We start from the raw sequence: 17,405 nt of genomic DNA, 5'->3' as shown, positions 1-17,405 counted from the left end.
AATATGCATGCACACACACTCGCTCGCATATTCTTTTTTAAAATTTATTTTCTTATTTTTTAAAAAAAAATCACATTGAAATGCCCTTGTTTCTTAACACTTGCATTTGCTTTTCCCATTTTAAGTTTGAGGTCTGTAACATCTTGCAAACAAACGTTATAATAAATGAAAGATTGGAGACTTGCTTCTCTCACTGCCATTGAAACTGACCTCCTTGTTTATGCAGTTGAGGGGAAAGTATTGTGTCTTGTCCCCATGGACAGAGCAGAACTGAGAATAGTCCTGTCCTTAGTTTTAACTAGCTTAGCAACCTCTTTGTGAAACTCCAGAGGGACAATTGTTTATTGTTCTTGCACCAGTAGAGACTCCTCAGAGCTGACTTACATCCATTACGTTTTCCTTTTTCCTCCTTGTTGCTTCTGAAGTTTATATCTTGTTTGGGGCATTATAGTTTGGGGTTATCTATTATAGCTGACAGTGTAAGTCAGTGATTTTTTTTCTTCAGAAGGCAGAAATGGGATCAGTGCTGAACAAAGCACTATTTTTTCCATTTACTGCAAGAACATCAGCATAGAAGTTATAACATTTAAATTGTCTGAGAGGAAGCTTCCTTTCTTCTTCTTCTTCTTTCCCCTCCTATCCCTCCTCCTCTTCCTTGGCAAAGAAGAGTCTTTAAAAGAAAAGTCAGTCAATGGCAGAAATGTTGCAGAACTGAAGAACATATTCAGACTCTTCAGATAATTTGGCCAGTGTTTTCAGACCGGCAACGGAAAGGTTGAAAGGAAATAACGCTTCATTCATGACTTAGTAAAGTATGTTATTTTGCTGAACGCTTGCCAAAGGTATCAACTTCACTGTTTTCTTTTTGCTTGTTGCATAGTTGGATTTGTATTGTTGAATTGTAAGGAATCTAGAGGAAGAGAAGGTGGGAATTCAAATTCAGAGACGCCTGGGACATTTTCGCTATACTGTAAATTAGGATTAGCTTTCCACAATCTGGCACTTGATCAGTGGGATTCTACTGTAAACTCTTTGCACTATGCATTTCAGAAGGTTGTAGCCCCAGGAAGTTTGAGGAAGACTGGCTTAAGGTTTTGTTGTTGTTGTTAAATGTCCATAGCGATAGACATTTAAACTGCAGTTGATTTTAAAAGCTGTATAATTTATTTAAGTATAATGTGCATAATTTAAAAAAAATATTTTTTATGTTTGGACTTCATTTGTTCATATTAGTTACATGAAGAAACTTTACTTTCAGCATATCTAGTTTAATATGAACCTTGTGTGAATTAAGGTTATTAAGATTACTTAAAAAGCTTCTAAAATGTAGCTTATCAGAACTTTTCAGTTCTCTTTCATTGTTTGTTTTACTTCTTTCATTTCTATTTTTAACGTGAAAACTTCATTCGGAAATTTTCCACAGTTGCATTTTACAATCTGTTAATCCTCATGTGCTGAAAATATTGATATGGTTTGGGATACTATATCAGAAAGCATGTAGAGAATCATAAACTCCAAACATATTCAGATTAGTTTTTTCTTAAGTGGAAATCTATAAAAAGTCTATAAGAAATACTCCATTTAATAATATTCCAATACAGTATCAATATTGGTACTGCATAATGTCTGCTGCTTGGATTTTACAATGAAATTGGAAATGGCATGTTATCCTATGGTCTGAAATATTCTGTACTCTAGTCATTGCTGTGCATTTTTTAAAATGTGAAGATAATTGTGGGAGCTCCATTTGTTGAAACTATCCTGCTTAAACAATAATGGTTTGGATCTAGACTCATTTTGTTATATTTTAATATTGAGGGCAGTACTAGTCCTGTCTTTGGGTCATTAGGTTGTATAAGAGTTGCCTCATGGATAAAGTGGGATGAGGAGAATGATGTGGTTCAAGAAGAATACATGGGAGCTGCTGGAGTGTATGAGAGGTGCTAAGACAGTCAGAATGGGGCATGGGGATCAGCATGGATGAGGATTCCAAAGAGATGCTGCATGGGTCAAGGAAGGTGGGCAGGAGGAGCATGGGTCAGGGATGATACATGAGAGTGAACAAGAAACCCTGCATAGGTTAGGGAAGGTATGCATGGAGTGGTGTGGGTCGGAAAAGGTGCATGAAAACATGCAAGAAGTGCTGTAGGCATATGAGAAGGTGCAGGTCAGGGAAAGTGCACAGGAGATGACATAGGTTGGGGAAGTGCGGGGTGGTGGTGTAGAAGGGACCGGGAAAGCTGTTCAGTGTTCCTTCCCCCCTGTTCTTTCCCTTCTTTCCTTTCCTCTTCCTTTTCCAGCAAGCAGGTAAATTGCTGTTGCTTGGCGGGGAAGAGAGTGAGGGATTGTGAGACTGGCTTGGAAACTGTCACAAAATGTTGAATACAAAGATCACATTTCAGCCACAGTAGCCAGTAACACTGAAGCAGCTGCAACTTGCCCATATTTCATTCCCTCAGGAGTCTTGGATCCTGGATTTTGGACACATTTTGTAAATTAGCCAATCTGAGGTAACATGGTTCAAAAACTGTTGCCCTGTGCTGGACCATTTCACCCAGTTAAAGATCATAAGAGCAAGAGTTTTTAGTAGTATGTAGATTGCTCAAGTCTCTATTTATCCAGATCTTCCATGCAAAACACATTACTTGAAACTTGTACTTTATTATTAGGTTTCCACATATGGGACTAGCTAGAGAGGCTTGTAATTATTTCATCAGTGAGGAAAGCTGTATCCGGATCTATATGGGTAAACAAACAGACACAGATGGAAAAGAGAAGAGAATTTTGGTGCTGGAATCAGAGTAGGAAATGGAATGACATAAAGAACGATTTATGAGGAAACCTCAGTTTGGATCGGATTAAAATTAAGTGAATGCTCAGATAGGAGGGTATTTATATGTTCATGCAAAGGTGGGAATAAGAAGGTAATTTAGAGAATTTCTAGTTCAACTTTCTGCTCAGGGCTGGATCTATTGCACTATTTCTGATACATGACTATTCAGCCTCAGATGTCTGTCAAGCTCCAGATCTCAGGGCACAAGCAAGAAAGTGAGAATCACACTGATTTCAATAAAGGGTTTTAATAAATAAATTAGGGATGAAGTCCAGAATTTTAGAAATGCAATAGGAATCTTCTGCCTTCTTTTGTCAGTCAGTTCATTAAGGCATCGCTTCCTAGTTTTTCTGCAGCGCAAATTAACCTGCCACCTATGTGATATACTACAAACTGTGCTCCCATGTGTTAGTTGACTATATCTAGAAACTGTTAGCTTGCTCACAATCACTTCATGGTTCCCTGGTTGATAGTTTATGCAGTCTAGAAATTCATTCTGAAATTTAGATTGAAGTGGCTTCATTGTATTTTTTAATCAGGGGTGGGCTTCAAAAATCTCAGAACGGGTTCTCTGCCTGGTTGTTGGGTGGGCATGTCCATGGTGGGTATGGCCTAGTTGGCCTCCTGCACCACAGGGGGAGGGGTATTTTTGCCTTCCCCAGGCTCCAGAGGCCTCCCAGAGTTTCCAGGAAGCCTGTTTTTCCCTCTCCCCGAGCCTCCACGCGGGCCCTACACTTACCTCTCATCCAAAACAGGCCACATGGAGACTCCTGTGAGGGGCAGGGAGAGGTGGGAGGGGGCAGCCAAGGATGCGATTTTGAGGTTCTCCAAACCAGCCATAACGTTAGCTATTGGTTCTCCGGAACCTGGCTGAACCTGTAGCAACCCATCTTGCTATTAATTCTGGTTCTAGATCTGCTGTCTTGGACAACAAAGAATGTCTATCATTCTTCTATTTGACAGTCCTTCAGATATCTGAAGACTGCTATCATAGCTTCCCTTTTAGCTGTCTCTTCTATGATTTAAATGTACCTAGGTGCCAATGGTGGGTTGCAGGTGGTACACCCCGGTATGGGTGTACTGGAGCCTACCCAGAGCACTGGATACCGTTCCGGTACGGTGCTCCAGAAGGCCCGCCTGCCTGAGCTTCTTACCGGTCTTTTAAGTCTTCAGCGCTTCTGCACATGTGCATGGTGCATACAGTGCCTGCGCGATACTCCGTTGAGCAGCTGGAACATTTTGGAGGTTCCTGGAAGTGGTAAGACACATGTGCACGCTGTGCACGTCCATTTGGACGACACCGGGCCCATTCCAACTGTACCTGTTGGAACAGGTTTCGAAACCCACCACTGCTAAGTGCCTTAACTTTTCCTTATAGCTCTTTCCAGACTCCTCATCTTCTTGGTAGCCATCCTCTAAATTTGCTCCAATTGTTACTGTTCTTTTTGAATGAACGGTGTCCTTCAATGTGGTGTCCAGAACTAGATCTGGCTAGAGCAGAGTAGAATGGAATAATTATTTCCTGTATTCAGGAAATTGTTAGCAGCAGTTGGCAGTGAATTACCCTTAGCAAACAATGAATAATCTCCCCATGCCTGGCTCTTCTTCTTGTGTTTGCCTATTCCAGTTGGGTTGCCAAAATTTTCTAATTTCTTCCTGTTCAGTCACTCAGCAAGTTACAAAATAAAGCATACAAATAAACAGTAATTCTGGATTTATGGTAGGGAACTACAGGTAACTGCATAGAAATTCATGCCTAGTTGCAATAATTAAGGGCATCTGATTTGGCTTTAGAGAAGTTGTACTACAACAAAAAGTTATAACAAGGAACGGACCAGTAATATTTAATCTGATACATGTTGGGATGGGATTTTTTATGAATTAGATTGGGATTCCTGCCAAGATTTTCATTAATTGTATTCATAGGGTCAATTAGTAGAATTTGCTTAGATAGAGTTTCCACTCTAAATTAGTCAAGATAAGATGCACATAAACATAGGGACATACTACTTTCGCGTCCAATTTTGGCTCTATCCTCTTGGGACCTTTAAATTCCGCACCCCTCCTCTTTCCTGGATCAGAGTGTGTAATTGAGTCAAAATAGCAGGCTGACAAATATTTCTATAAAGATTCAGTTTCTCTGTAATATTACAAAACAGCTAAAACAATGCAAAGATTAAATTAGCAAAATACAATGATAAGCAAACCAATCTGGATAGCCTAATTAAAAATACCAATAGGTTTCATATTTTGTTTACTATTATCAAACTCTGGCAGAGCAGATTTGACAATCCTGTATGTAGTAGATTTTGAGGCCAATGTGATGTACATATGTTCTGATTTTTTTTTACAATTCCCAAGAGGCTTTTACTCTCTAATACCATTAATATCCTGATACTTCTGGAATTCAGTGGGACTATAGCCAGTATCAGTGTTCTGTAAGAGCATTCTCTGTTAAAATTGGCTTGGTTTCATCCTAATGGGTACTTCAAAACAATTATTGGGAGAGTTAAATATTTGTACACCAACATATAAAAGGCATTATTTTTATTCATTTGTTCATAGGTGTAGAAGAACTATACCTATCTGCTGTCTGCAGACAAGAGATTAAATTCTTTGAAGAAAGTTCCTAGAAACTTTCTTGTTGATGGCTAGAAGTAAGCAGTAATTAGGGTATAGCTGAGTGGTTTGTATTCAGTGGCATTTGGGGAGATGTGTTCTCTAGGCCAGGAATGGTCAACTTCTACATGCTAGAATATATTCTGGAAAGCAGGCTCGTATAAACACCATACTATACACACACCTATTCTTTACATCCAAAGTATCTTGTAGATCACAGTCTGCAGATACTATCAGTACAACCAAGTAACTCAGCATTCATGTGGAAATGATTCTTTCAAACAGTTCTGAGTTTACTGTCTTTTTCTGTGCTTATTGCTAAAAACATTAGGGATGACACTTGGTTCTTCAAGTATGCATTAGCTGAGGCTCTGAATGTGGTGCTCAAACAAGAGGTATAATAGTAACTTGGAAGCTAGTTACTTTATAACTATGAGTGGAATGCTTGCTGCACCTTAATTACCTTACTTACATTGTACTTCATGGAAGCAGATAATCACAGAAACTTTAACAATTCAGTTTATATACATCCACAGTACTAGACGTAAGTTTTATCTAACCTCTTTATTTCTGAAGGAAATTGTCAGTTTTAAGTCAGTAAGCAAATTAGCACTAGCATTTCCTGATAGAATTGATAGCATATATCTTTGCCAAGCTCTCATTTTTCAGACTTTTATATAATGAATATAAACTAACTAATCAAAATACGTTGCAGTTTATGCCAGAATTAGCTTAAAAAGATGGTACATAGAAATCCATAGAATTTAGATCTGTACATGTTATTTTGATCCGTTTGCCTGCTTAACTTTTGATTTGTTGCAGTCAGTGAGGTGTTCAGGCTGAATTTGGCATTTTTGTCCTCATATCGACATGGGATAGGCAGATGTGGATGTTTGATGGTGTCACAGATATCGGTTGCGGAATGTAAGCTGTTCCAAGTAAAGTTGCCTTTTGAAATGTCACTAACGGTGAATTATTGTTATTATTATTTACAGGTACATGACTGATGGTGGATTGGGCCTTTATACACGAAGATTAAACAGACTTCCTGATGGGATGGCTGCTGTGAGGGAAACTTTACAACGCAACACCTCACTGGGTCTCGGTGATGCAGACAGGTAGGATGATCTCTCTCGCTTAAAATTTTTCAGTTTGAAATATATTTCACTGCAGATACAAGACAGAAATGTATTATTTGAAAAAATAGCATTGCAAGGCAAAAATATGCAACTTTAAATGTTTATTGTTGTTTGGCTGAAATATTTTGACAAGAATTGAACTATGATACAGCAAGTAAAGTGGGACAGAAATGTATTTATACAATAGCACAAATGAATGTCATGTTCATCATTCGCTACTAATAGAATAAAATTCTAAGCAAAAAAAATGTAATTGCAACAAAAATGTTATATTGCAATATTTAAAGAGCAGTAACTGCTGTTCTCGATTCTAACAAGACTTGGTTAATATTAGACATTTCTATCCTATAAGGTATAAACAAATAGCCTCTATAGAAGAATAGCTCCATATAACATATGGGACAAATGTACAATTCTTCCTTCTCTTTCTAAACTAATTAACAAACTAAAATACAAATTCATATTGTATTATTAATGAATAATTACACATTTAATAACAGCAATAATAGCAAAAAGGAGAAAAGGGCTGGAAAAATTATCTTATAAAGAGCACCTCAGCCCTGCTGCAAGCTTTTTGCTTGCCTTTTTGTTAGCTGGGGTAAAACATCCTAATTAAAATAATGAAAGATGATGCATCTCAACAAGCAATTTTTTCTTATAATGTTATGTGGATAAGTTCAATTACAAAGCTTTGTCCCCCCAAAAGCTCCTTTATTTAAAGTGGCTTCACTAAGAAGCTTTCTTCTCATTATTATTTTTTCCATCAAGACATTGTGAGACAAGTACAAATGGTATGCAAAGGTATATGTAAATGTATTGTTTTAAGTTAGGATTCTTGTGCTATTTTATTTTATATATATACATATATACATATACATATACATATACATATACATATACATATACATATACATATACATATACATATACATATACATATACATATACATATACATATACATATACATATACATATACATATACATATACATATACATATACATATACATATATACATACATACATACATACATACATACATACATACATACATACATACATACATACATACATACATATATATATATATATATATATATATATATATATATATATTTCAGATTTAATTTTGTTTTTGCAAGATGTTACATGCCTTTTTCAGCATACAATCAGGTAGACCAGCTATTACTCCAAAGCACAGGATTATTAGGAAAAAAAGAAGTTATATATTTGGAAATTTATTAGTTTATTATTGGCATGGAATAAATACATAATGTGGATTAAACCTTAGCTGTGACTGACACATCAGTAATACATTTAATTACTATAAAAGGATTTGAGCTCATGATGAGAAGAAATAATTAAAAATAACAGACATTTTGTTCATCAGGGTGTTATTACAAATAAAGCTAATTTCTTGGTAGTACTGTTCCCTATTATTAATAGCAAATCTCTAGACTTTTAGGATTGATGAAAAACCTTTGCCCACTGCATCTTCCATCAATCTGGTATCTACCAGTTGTGCTAAACTGCAAATCTTGTAGTTCTCAGTAAGAGAACTTACTCATAATTTCAACTAGCTCTCAGGAAGAGCTAGTTGGAAATTATGGGACTTGTAGTTTGATGTATTTGAACAGGACTGGGTTGTGGAAAGCTGTGTGGTAGCTGAAGATTTTGTTTGTGCTTTGTTTTTTGTTGTTGTTTTTTGTTTGAGATAATTATATGGAATTTGAGACTTCTTGCATGCAAAGCACTTATCTACAGCTCCTTTTATAATAGGTGCTTTGTAGGATACAAAAACATATTAACGTAGGTTGTCTTCAGTGGTGGGTTTCAAATTTTTTTAGAACCTCTTCTGTAGGTGTGGCCTGCTTTGTGGGAGTAGCTCGCCGGCCATGTGACCAGGTGGGTGGCTTGGCAGTCATGTGATTGGGTGGGCGTGGCCAACTTGTAAAATGCGGTGAAACTCACTTACCAATGCTCTCGCTTAGCAACCAAAATGTTGGCTCAGAAACTCTGACATTTGAAGCACACAAGTCTTAAAGATGTCAAGTTACAAGACACTTGCACCCCTAACCCTTTAGAAAAAAACACCAGGGGGGTTCAAACTTGACAGCTTAAAGACTTGTGGACCTCAACTCCCAGAATTCCTCCTCCAGTCATGTTGGCTCAGGAACTTTGGCATTGAAGCACGCAAGTCTTACAGCGGTCAAGCTACAAGACCTTTGCACCCTAACCCTTTAGAAAAAAACCCCCAGGGGTGTTCAAACTTGACAGCTTTAAGACTTGTGGACTTCAACTCCCAGACTTCTCCTTTCGCTCTTCATCTTGATGATGTGCGGACAGGTGGGGGGGAGGGAGCTGGAACCAGTTCTAAATGGCACTGTAGATTTGTGTAACCTCTTCTATAGAAGAGGTTAAAACTGGCAGAAACCCACCCCTGGTTGTCTTGCATGTTCTAAAAGCATATTGAATCCACCAATACATATATTCTTCTCTGATGGGCATTTTTTCATACTACCACAGGCAAGGTGTTGGGGGAAATGCAAACATTAACTGTTGGTAGAGAGCTTATTTGCGGAGCTGATAGGTTTATTGAAAGATTTCTAAACAACTTTTCAAGCTGGAATGCAAGCAGACAAGGAGATGTTTTATCTACTTTTTCTTAAGTCAAATAAGAAAGGGGCAGGGGAGAGACAATACAACCTTGAAGGATTGATCCATGATGTTGGTTTAGCATTCAAAGGTGCACGTACACTCAGATAAGGTTTATTATAATTATGACTGAATTTTTTGGTTGTGAGAGAAAATCCTATTGCTACTAATTTATTCCAAGCCAGAAAAATCCATGTGCAAACTTTGGACTTTAAACTGTGTTTGTGGGACGGGGGGATAATCTTTTGAATGTTGAACTAATGCTTGGTTTCTTGTGGAATGTTACGCCTTATTCAAATATATGGAATATAGCAGAAACGAGAGCAGCATAAAGAGCATCCATATGCTTAAATATACATAAATCAATTAAGTAATAAATGCATATAATACAGATTTGACTTGAATTACAATGGAGGGCATGCAGATTACCTAGTTTAGCACTTTTAGCAACCCAAAAGGTTGTGGTAATAAATGTACTCAGATGAATGATTAAATGATTCTTTTTTCAATCTGCTGCCTTCCGCATTCCTAGAGGTTTGAAATCCCTGGATATGGATGATCAGATTCAGAAAAGCTGCGATATAGTAAAATGGGACATAAGAAGGCCACCGCCTTTTCTATAAAACCGCATAAGGTTTTGATAGAAGAGGAGATATTTTATTAGTCTTTTAATTCCACTATGATATATTAACTCAGGATTCCAACAACCATAATGGGAAATGTGCAAGTGTTTTTAGTTAACTGAATAAACTAATCAGCTGAGCTTGGCTCATTAGTTAAGCAGAATCGGGCCTGATTGCAAGACAGGAAAAGCTGTTGGCCAGACTGGGAAGTCCTAAGCCATCTTGGAAGAAAGAAATGGCAAACTACTTCTGAATTATTGCCAAGAAAACAACATAGTCATGTCTGCGAGATCACTGGAGTTGATACTGACTCAAAGGAGACTTTGTTTGAAGTTGGAAGAGTCCAAAGGCCTTCCTCATATGGCAATACACATGCAGAGTGTGAAAACATACCTCCCTAATTCTAGAGCATTGCATAGGGCTTTGAGTATCAACTCCAATCTCAAACCAATTTAAGAAATAAGCTTTCTATTCTAAGTTGTAGACCTTTGGGCAACCTCTGAAACTCCAGTAACTCTGAAGGCTTTAGTAGAGGCTAAATAAATTGTCCAGTATTATCACCATTTTTAAAAAATAGTTTTTGTAGTTAAAAAAAATTGGAATAGAGAATGTAAATATGGTAAATATTTAAAAACTAGATTAACTAGCAAAAAGATATTTTGGAGTTTATTGGATTTATCTATTAAAAATAGTTTGAGGTATCCACAGGGACAAACACCATTTTCGCTATAGTTTTAAACCTCTGTAACCATAGACCATATATTGTTATCAGGGCTGGCATGATATACTATAATTCTGGGCTTCTGTAAAGTCATCTACCAATGAATGGGCCTCTCTATTTATTGCCCTTCTACCATCAAACAAGAAACGAGGAAATGGAAAACTGGATGAATAGTTTGTGTTATTCTAGGTCAGGGGTCAAACTGGTGATACGCGGGCCGGATGCGTCATGCACAGGCCAAGCCCACCTCGGCTCCGTGAATGGGAAAAACATCATGAGACATCACATGACAGCAACCTGATGCCACGGGTTTGACACCGATGTTCTAGGTGAATTAGGTGTAGAATGTATTGAACAGCTGAAGAAGCACATAATAAGTATGATAAAGTAAAAGGATAGTCAGAAAGAGAAAATATTACCACCAGGGATTTCCAAGGGAAAAAAATACATGTGCCTGCAATCAATTTTGTAAGATTTCACCTTCAGCCCTTCAAACTACCAATAACTCACTTTAATTTTCCACCTGAATGAAGTCAGGGCAAAGTATGTGAGAACTTTTTGCTCACTCCTAATCAAAATAAATCAGTAAAAGATAAAATGTTTCAGAGACAATTTATGGGGAAATGTTCTTGAGAAAGAATAGACATTTTTAGCCTTCGTAGGGGCATGTTTTAAAATATTTGGAAAACCTAAGGCCCACCATAGGTGGGCAATATCAATATCTTAGCTTCTGCCTCATCATTTTGCATGGCTGCGTGTTTTAATGTCTTGGGATTGGGAAGTGGGATGTTTTTTCATGTTTTAACAATACTTGACTATTCTAGACTGAGTTTTCTGAACAGTTTTTGATTTACCACCATAAGAAGGTAGGAAAGCATGCTGCCAATTGAAAGCAACTGTAGTCAGAGCTTTCTAGATAAACAAATAAATCTTCAAGCTTCCCTCCCTTGAACAAAACATTTTGGCATAGACCTCCTCTAGCACCTTTTGGGTTTATGGGAGTCATAGCAGTGGTAGGTTGCTCCCAGTTCGGCCAAACTGGTAATAGTGGTGGCAAAAGGCCCCGTCCACCGTCCTGGACGCTTTGTGCATGTACAAAACGTTGTGCAAGTGTACGTGGGAGTGTGCCCTAACCAATAGTAAAATATTTGCAACCCACCATTGAGTCATAGTGCAAAGAGCTAAATGGCACCAGGCTACACATTTTTAAAAAGATTCTACACAGGCCACTTTTAAATCTTTATAAAGTTGCATGCTCCAAGATAGAGACAATTCAAGACTGAACCTGCATTGCACCATAATAAAGAAAAGAAGACCTCTTTGGCTAATATTTTTGCAATGAAGTTTCTGTAATGTTTCCAACTGCCTAGCTTGCATGTCCAAACTAAAACCTAGCTTGTACATTGTAGACAGAATGAAGATTTCTTGCTATTAATTTTATTGTCCTTCCACATAGCATGTACAAGATGCATTTCTTCCTCCAGCAGATCAAGAGCTCTGAAAGTAGAAAATCAATTCAATGCCTGATTGTTAGGTTAATGGGGTTCAGCACAAAAACAGCTGAGCTCCACGGTTCATTTGTCTTTTAGTGTGAGCAAGCATGCATGCCATTCACAGTAATTAGCATCTGAACCCCTTTTTAAATTTAGCTTTATTTATTTATAGTTGAGAGTATGCCAAGTAACCAAAATTAGCTTGAGCTTATCATTATTATTGCATGAGTATAACCATGAAACCTGGTTCATCATTTGGAAGGTTTGTATCTCTCCATGAGGAAAACAAATGATTATCTAAATGAGACAGGGCATGGCCTACAAAAAGGTCCTGCATTAGAAAAGCCCCAATAAAACCCACTTGGCAACAGATGAGTAGCATTTATAAGAGAGCAGGGTGAAGTGAGGCAGACAGAGCATGCACAAACAAGATGAAGACAAAGAAATGGAATGTATCACGTTTGGACTAGTTGACCCTTCTAACATTGTTAGTTTGTTCAGTATAATTTCCATTTTTGGTCAAATCCAAGCTTAGAAAACTTACTGTAGTAATTACAGGACTGCTTTAATACAAGATATGTTTATTATCCTAAGTTACAGGTAAAGTTTGAACAGTTTGGTCTAGTGGCCAGGGGTGGGTTGCTGCTAGCGTTACTGTCGGTTCGCAACCTGTGTGCAACATATGCATACATGTGTTATTCAATGTAAATTGTTCTGTGCACATGCGCAGAACAATTTACAGTGAACTGTGGACGTGCAGTCATTAAAATTCAAAATGGCAGCGGCCAAGCGGCAGCAAGGGAATCGGTTGGGGGGGTGGCAGGCCTGGGTTGCTGCCAGTTCTGTGACCCAGGCCTGAATTCCACTATGGGTTTGGCTAAAACAGGTCAAGCTGGCAGCAACCCACCTCTGGTTAAGGCACTAGGATAGAAAGCAGAAAACTGAATACAAGTCCTGCCTTACCCATAAAAGCCAGCTGGGTGATTTTGGACCAGTCACTCTCTCTCAGCCCAACCCACCTCAAAGTGATGTTGTACAGACAATGGGAGAAAGAAGGAGTATTAGATATGTTCCCCGTTTTGACTTATTTATGAAAAAAAATTAAAAATATAAATATTTCTCATAGGTTTTTATGAAAGCAACAACTTTATGGAACTAATAAAGACTAGAAAGTATCTGTGCAAGCAAATATGTCTTCTACATAAACATCTGGTTAAGAAGTAATAATTAGAAGGCTATGTGATGCTTGAATTCAGTTCAGAAGAGGTATTTTGAGACATGTTGTGAATGCAGCACCTGCCTACAACTTATTAAAGACGCCACATCTGTTTCCAGGATTAAATTGCTGGTTTGTGCTTCCCCAAATTCCAAAATAATTCTTCTAAACTGAATCCAAAATATTGCATAGCCCTTGTTTTAGTTTTTAGTACATGATCCTTAATGCTGAAAGAGAATAAGAACTAACTGGGTTAGGATAGATTATGGTTTATTCCCTGATATTAGTTTAGAATATTGTCTCAACTCTTACTGTACTTTTGCTTTGTTCCTTTCTGATTTGCTGTTGGTGTTTTTTTTTTAATCATTACTCTGTTCCAGTGGGGAAATTCAAATTTTTTTTTACTGCCAGTTCTGTGGTTTGGTGGGCATGTCAGGGGAAGGATATTGCAAAATTTCCATTCCCTCTCCACTCCTGGGGGAAGGATACTGCAAAATCTCCAGTCCCACCCCACTCCAGGGGAAAGATACTGCAAAATCTCCATTCCCACCCCACTCCTGCGGGAAAGATATTGCAAAATCTCCATTCCCACCCCACTCTCGGGCCAGCCAGAGGTGGTATTTGCTGGTTCTCCAAACTACTCAAAATTCCCGCTACCGGTTCTCCAGAACCTGCTGAATTTGACCCATGCTCTGTTCTTTTACAATCTTATTATTTAATCTGTCAAAATTTGTAATAGGGATGGTATATATCTTTATTACATAACTAAATACATACATACTTTGTCAAATAAAAAAAATGTTTTTGGAGTACATATGTTCCTTTATCATTGATCAGGTTGGCTGTAGCAGATGGAAATTGAAGGCAAAACATTTAATGAATACTAGCTTGCCTGTCTCTGGGATGAATAGTTTCAGGCTAAAACTGTATCAATTTCTCTCAAATGTTCTCCACAAATTTGTTATGCAGATAAAATGAGAGAAGGGAAATACCGCAAACATTCTTCTGAATAGAAAAAGAATTGTACCAAACATAACACATTAAATAAAGTTTAATTTGAGGTATGGAGTTGCAAGGTATGTTTTGCTTTATAAATTAACAAAATTTGGATCTAGTCAATATCTGGATGAGTTACTAACAAAGATAGCTTGTATGCAACCTTGAGATCTATACAGTAATGAAAGAAAGATGGATATATATGCAGTGTACGCATAAAATAAACATAACTTGGGTTTAGCCAGAATATGTAAATAGCACTGCCGCATAAACATCATTTAAATATAATCATTTAGTGTGCTTATATCCATGCATTCAACAAAACTATACTATAACCCTAAATTATTTCTGCTGTCCTTATGGAAAAAATAAGTCAGATAGCCAAAACCAAATAGCTCTATAACTAGGTAGCTTCTGAAGTCCTAGAATACTTTTTGGTTTTGTGGGTGGGGGTGGGGGGGTTCATTCTTGCAATTAACACGGCCACTCTTCTGGCATTTGTCTCCAAGTATTTGTTGACACCCTGGTCCTTGGGAAAGTACATGTATCCAAAATTAGCCCTTCAAACTGTACTATATGAATATTTAAAGTTCCTGTAATAGAAAAATCAAAGGGCCACTTAAACGTTCAACCCAGCAAATCCCACTCCTCTGGGAGCTGTCTGGTTCAGTTTTTATCAGCAAGCTCAAAATCAACCCCACTCCAAAAAAAAAGATATAGGTCTTTCTTTGGGCCATGGAGATAATCTTTCTCTGCCTTTGTAAGCTAGCATTTACCTTGAAAACTCAAATAGAACAATAGAACAATAAAGGCGGTGGGGTGGTGGTGTCCCTGTTTTCCTTTCCTGAAACTCACTGCACTAGAAATACCGTAACAGAAGATACTGGTAATTTTATGAGCGAGGTTTTTTGGGTGTTTGAGTGAACCAACTCATTCTTTGTTCTATATTGATTGGATTTCCTGGCATCGGCAATTTAAATTTCAATATATCTCTAAGAGTGTATGGCATGATATATAGAAAGTCCTGGTGTCATTCAGCCCCACAGGGATGTTGTTGGGGGGTGGGGTAGTCCTAGAAAAGGGAATATTCCATATGTGTCTCTGGAGATTACTCAGTCATGTCCTCCCTCCACCCAAAGCATGGACTTACTTGGGTTTTTTTTAAATGTTTCACTTCTCATCCAAGAAGCTTCTTCAATTTTGCTTCTCATTCTTCAGCTTCTTGGGTGACAAATGAAACATTTTCAAAGAGAAAAGCAAAGTCCAATTGCCTTTTAGGAAACAAAAGTACCTTTGGAATATTATGTGTGTGGCTTTTGTAGCTTGAGATAGGATGAGATAGAAAACAAAGCAAACAAAGGTTTTTGCCTTCTCCTTCAAGGCACAAGGATAATTTACGTTTTCTAAAAACTCAGATGTCTTATAATATGTTGATTCATGACTATGCAGCTTCCCAATCGGGGGCATACAGTTATTGGAAGTCTTGTAAATCTTAGCTTTGTGATAAAGAAAATTTTCTTTCCTCCATGCAATTATCCTTTTTAAAAATTTTCTCATGGAAGCAGGAAAAAAAAGTTTTTAATCCTTCAAGTTGGCTAATATGAATATATCTATATAGTGTTTCAATAGTGTGGGGTGGGGTGTTTTGGTGGGTTTTTTTTTTTTTTTTTGCATAATGCAGAATTGCTTTACCATTGTCTTTTTCTGAGATGCTTTTGAATTTCCCAATCAACCTCTGATAGAGTTGTCAGAGCCAGAGAAAGAGAATGGTGCTTTGCAAATTATTAGAAATGTAGAACTTTTGCACATTTACTCCTTATTGGGTAAACCGTTCTTCCTGCTCTCTACTGTAATGGACTTAGTAAGAAGATCAAGAAATTCTTGCCCTTAAAGACAAATGGGATGCTAAAGTAAACATATCCAATTGTGAAGATTTCCATAACCTAGCCATGTGATGGTGAAGGGCACATGAGCCATCACCCCAGCTCAGTTCCACCGCACATGTGCATACCTCCCACTGGCCAGCTGATTTTTGGGTCTCTGCCGTGCATGCAGAGGGTGAGGCACATGTGGGAGACAAGTACGCATGTATGGGGAAGGGAAGTGCATCCACAGAGTTGGGGGAGCACAGCCTGTGCCCCATTTTTGGTCCCTGGAAGCTTCAAAGAGGCCTGCTAAGCCCAAAATGGGCAGTGGTGGGTTGTGGCACACGCCCTCCCCAACAGCCCATTTTTTGTCCCAGGAGGCTTCAGGGAGATCTGCTAGTCCCAAAACAGGGCACAGGTGGGTGGGGATGGGGGGGAGCATGCATGTGCAAGGTGTGGGGATGAGGGGAGTGGGGGGGTCATGCACTCATGCACAGAGGGTGGGGTGCACTGTAGGGCTGCCACATGTGCATTGCATTATGGGTGTGGGTGTGTGCATACGGCGACAAAAAGATTAGCCATCACTGACCTAGCCCATCCCCCTTTCCATTCTGAATAATTCTGGTTTATGAAACCCAGCCTGGTTGTGAGCATGCTTAGCATTAGTCCTTTGACTTGATCTTCCCAGATGATTTTTAGCCAAGTATTAACTGTGATCAATGCTGCTTAGCTTTCTAGATCAGCTAGTCTTGTCCACGAAATACTGAGGGAGAAAAGTATAAAATACCGTAGTTGTGCTTAATTTTGCTTCCTTGGACCACAAGGCATGTGTCACAGTTAATGGGATGCAAGAATAAATTCTAAAGATGGAAATATATTCTTAGATGGGAATGTTAAGAAAGCCTTTTAAACTTACAATTGCGATGTAATATTAAGAGGAGCAAATTTGAACAGGACTAGATTACAAATTTTCATTCTGTGAATTTCCATTTCTGTGACAACTTTTCATTTTGGGAATATGCATCGGTAAATCCTGAAATGGGACAAGCCTGGTTAGGTTGCTGAGTTCTGGGATCTCGTGATAGAAAGTTCCAGGAAAGCATGTGTGATATTTGAATGAAAAAGAGACCGCTTTTCCTGCCACTGATACATATGCAATGATATAGTACTGAGGTCTACCGAAGTTCTGGTAATGATCACACTGCTGATTGTCGGGCTACACTGATATCAGCACATGAATAGTCA

The 17,405-nt window shown here is 38.1% G+C and overlaps 1 protein-coding gene across 11 annotated transcripts in view; it reads left to right on the top strand.

Annotated features, from left to right (window-relative positions):
• NAV2 (neuron navigator 2) overlaps positions 1–17,405 on the top strand; it is a 598,751-nt gene that overhangs the window by 472,592 nt on the left and 108,754 nt on the right. For all 11 annotated transcript variants that reach the window (XM_087719088.1, XM_087719097.1, XM_087719076.1 and 8 more), the window contains one exon: positions 6,448–6,570. In XM_087719088.1, the coding sequence (XP_087575214.1) occupies positions 6,448–6,570 (123 nt within the window). The remainder of the gene's footprint in view (positions 1–6,447; positions 6,571–17,405) is intronic.

Source organism: Thamnophis sirtalis, unplaced genomic scaffold, assembly GCF_051295495.1.
Source record: "Thamnophis sirtalis isolate CommonGarterSnake01/CBP01778 unplaced genomic scaffold, rThaSir2_p1.2 scaffold_1, whole genome shotgun sequence".
NCBI lineage: Eukaryota > Metazoa > Chordata > Lepidosauria > Squamata > Natricidae > Thamnophis > Thamnophis sirtalis.
Note: the sequence above shows the minus strand (reverse complement) of the source record. Positions and strands in the feature narration are given on the sequence as shown.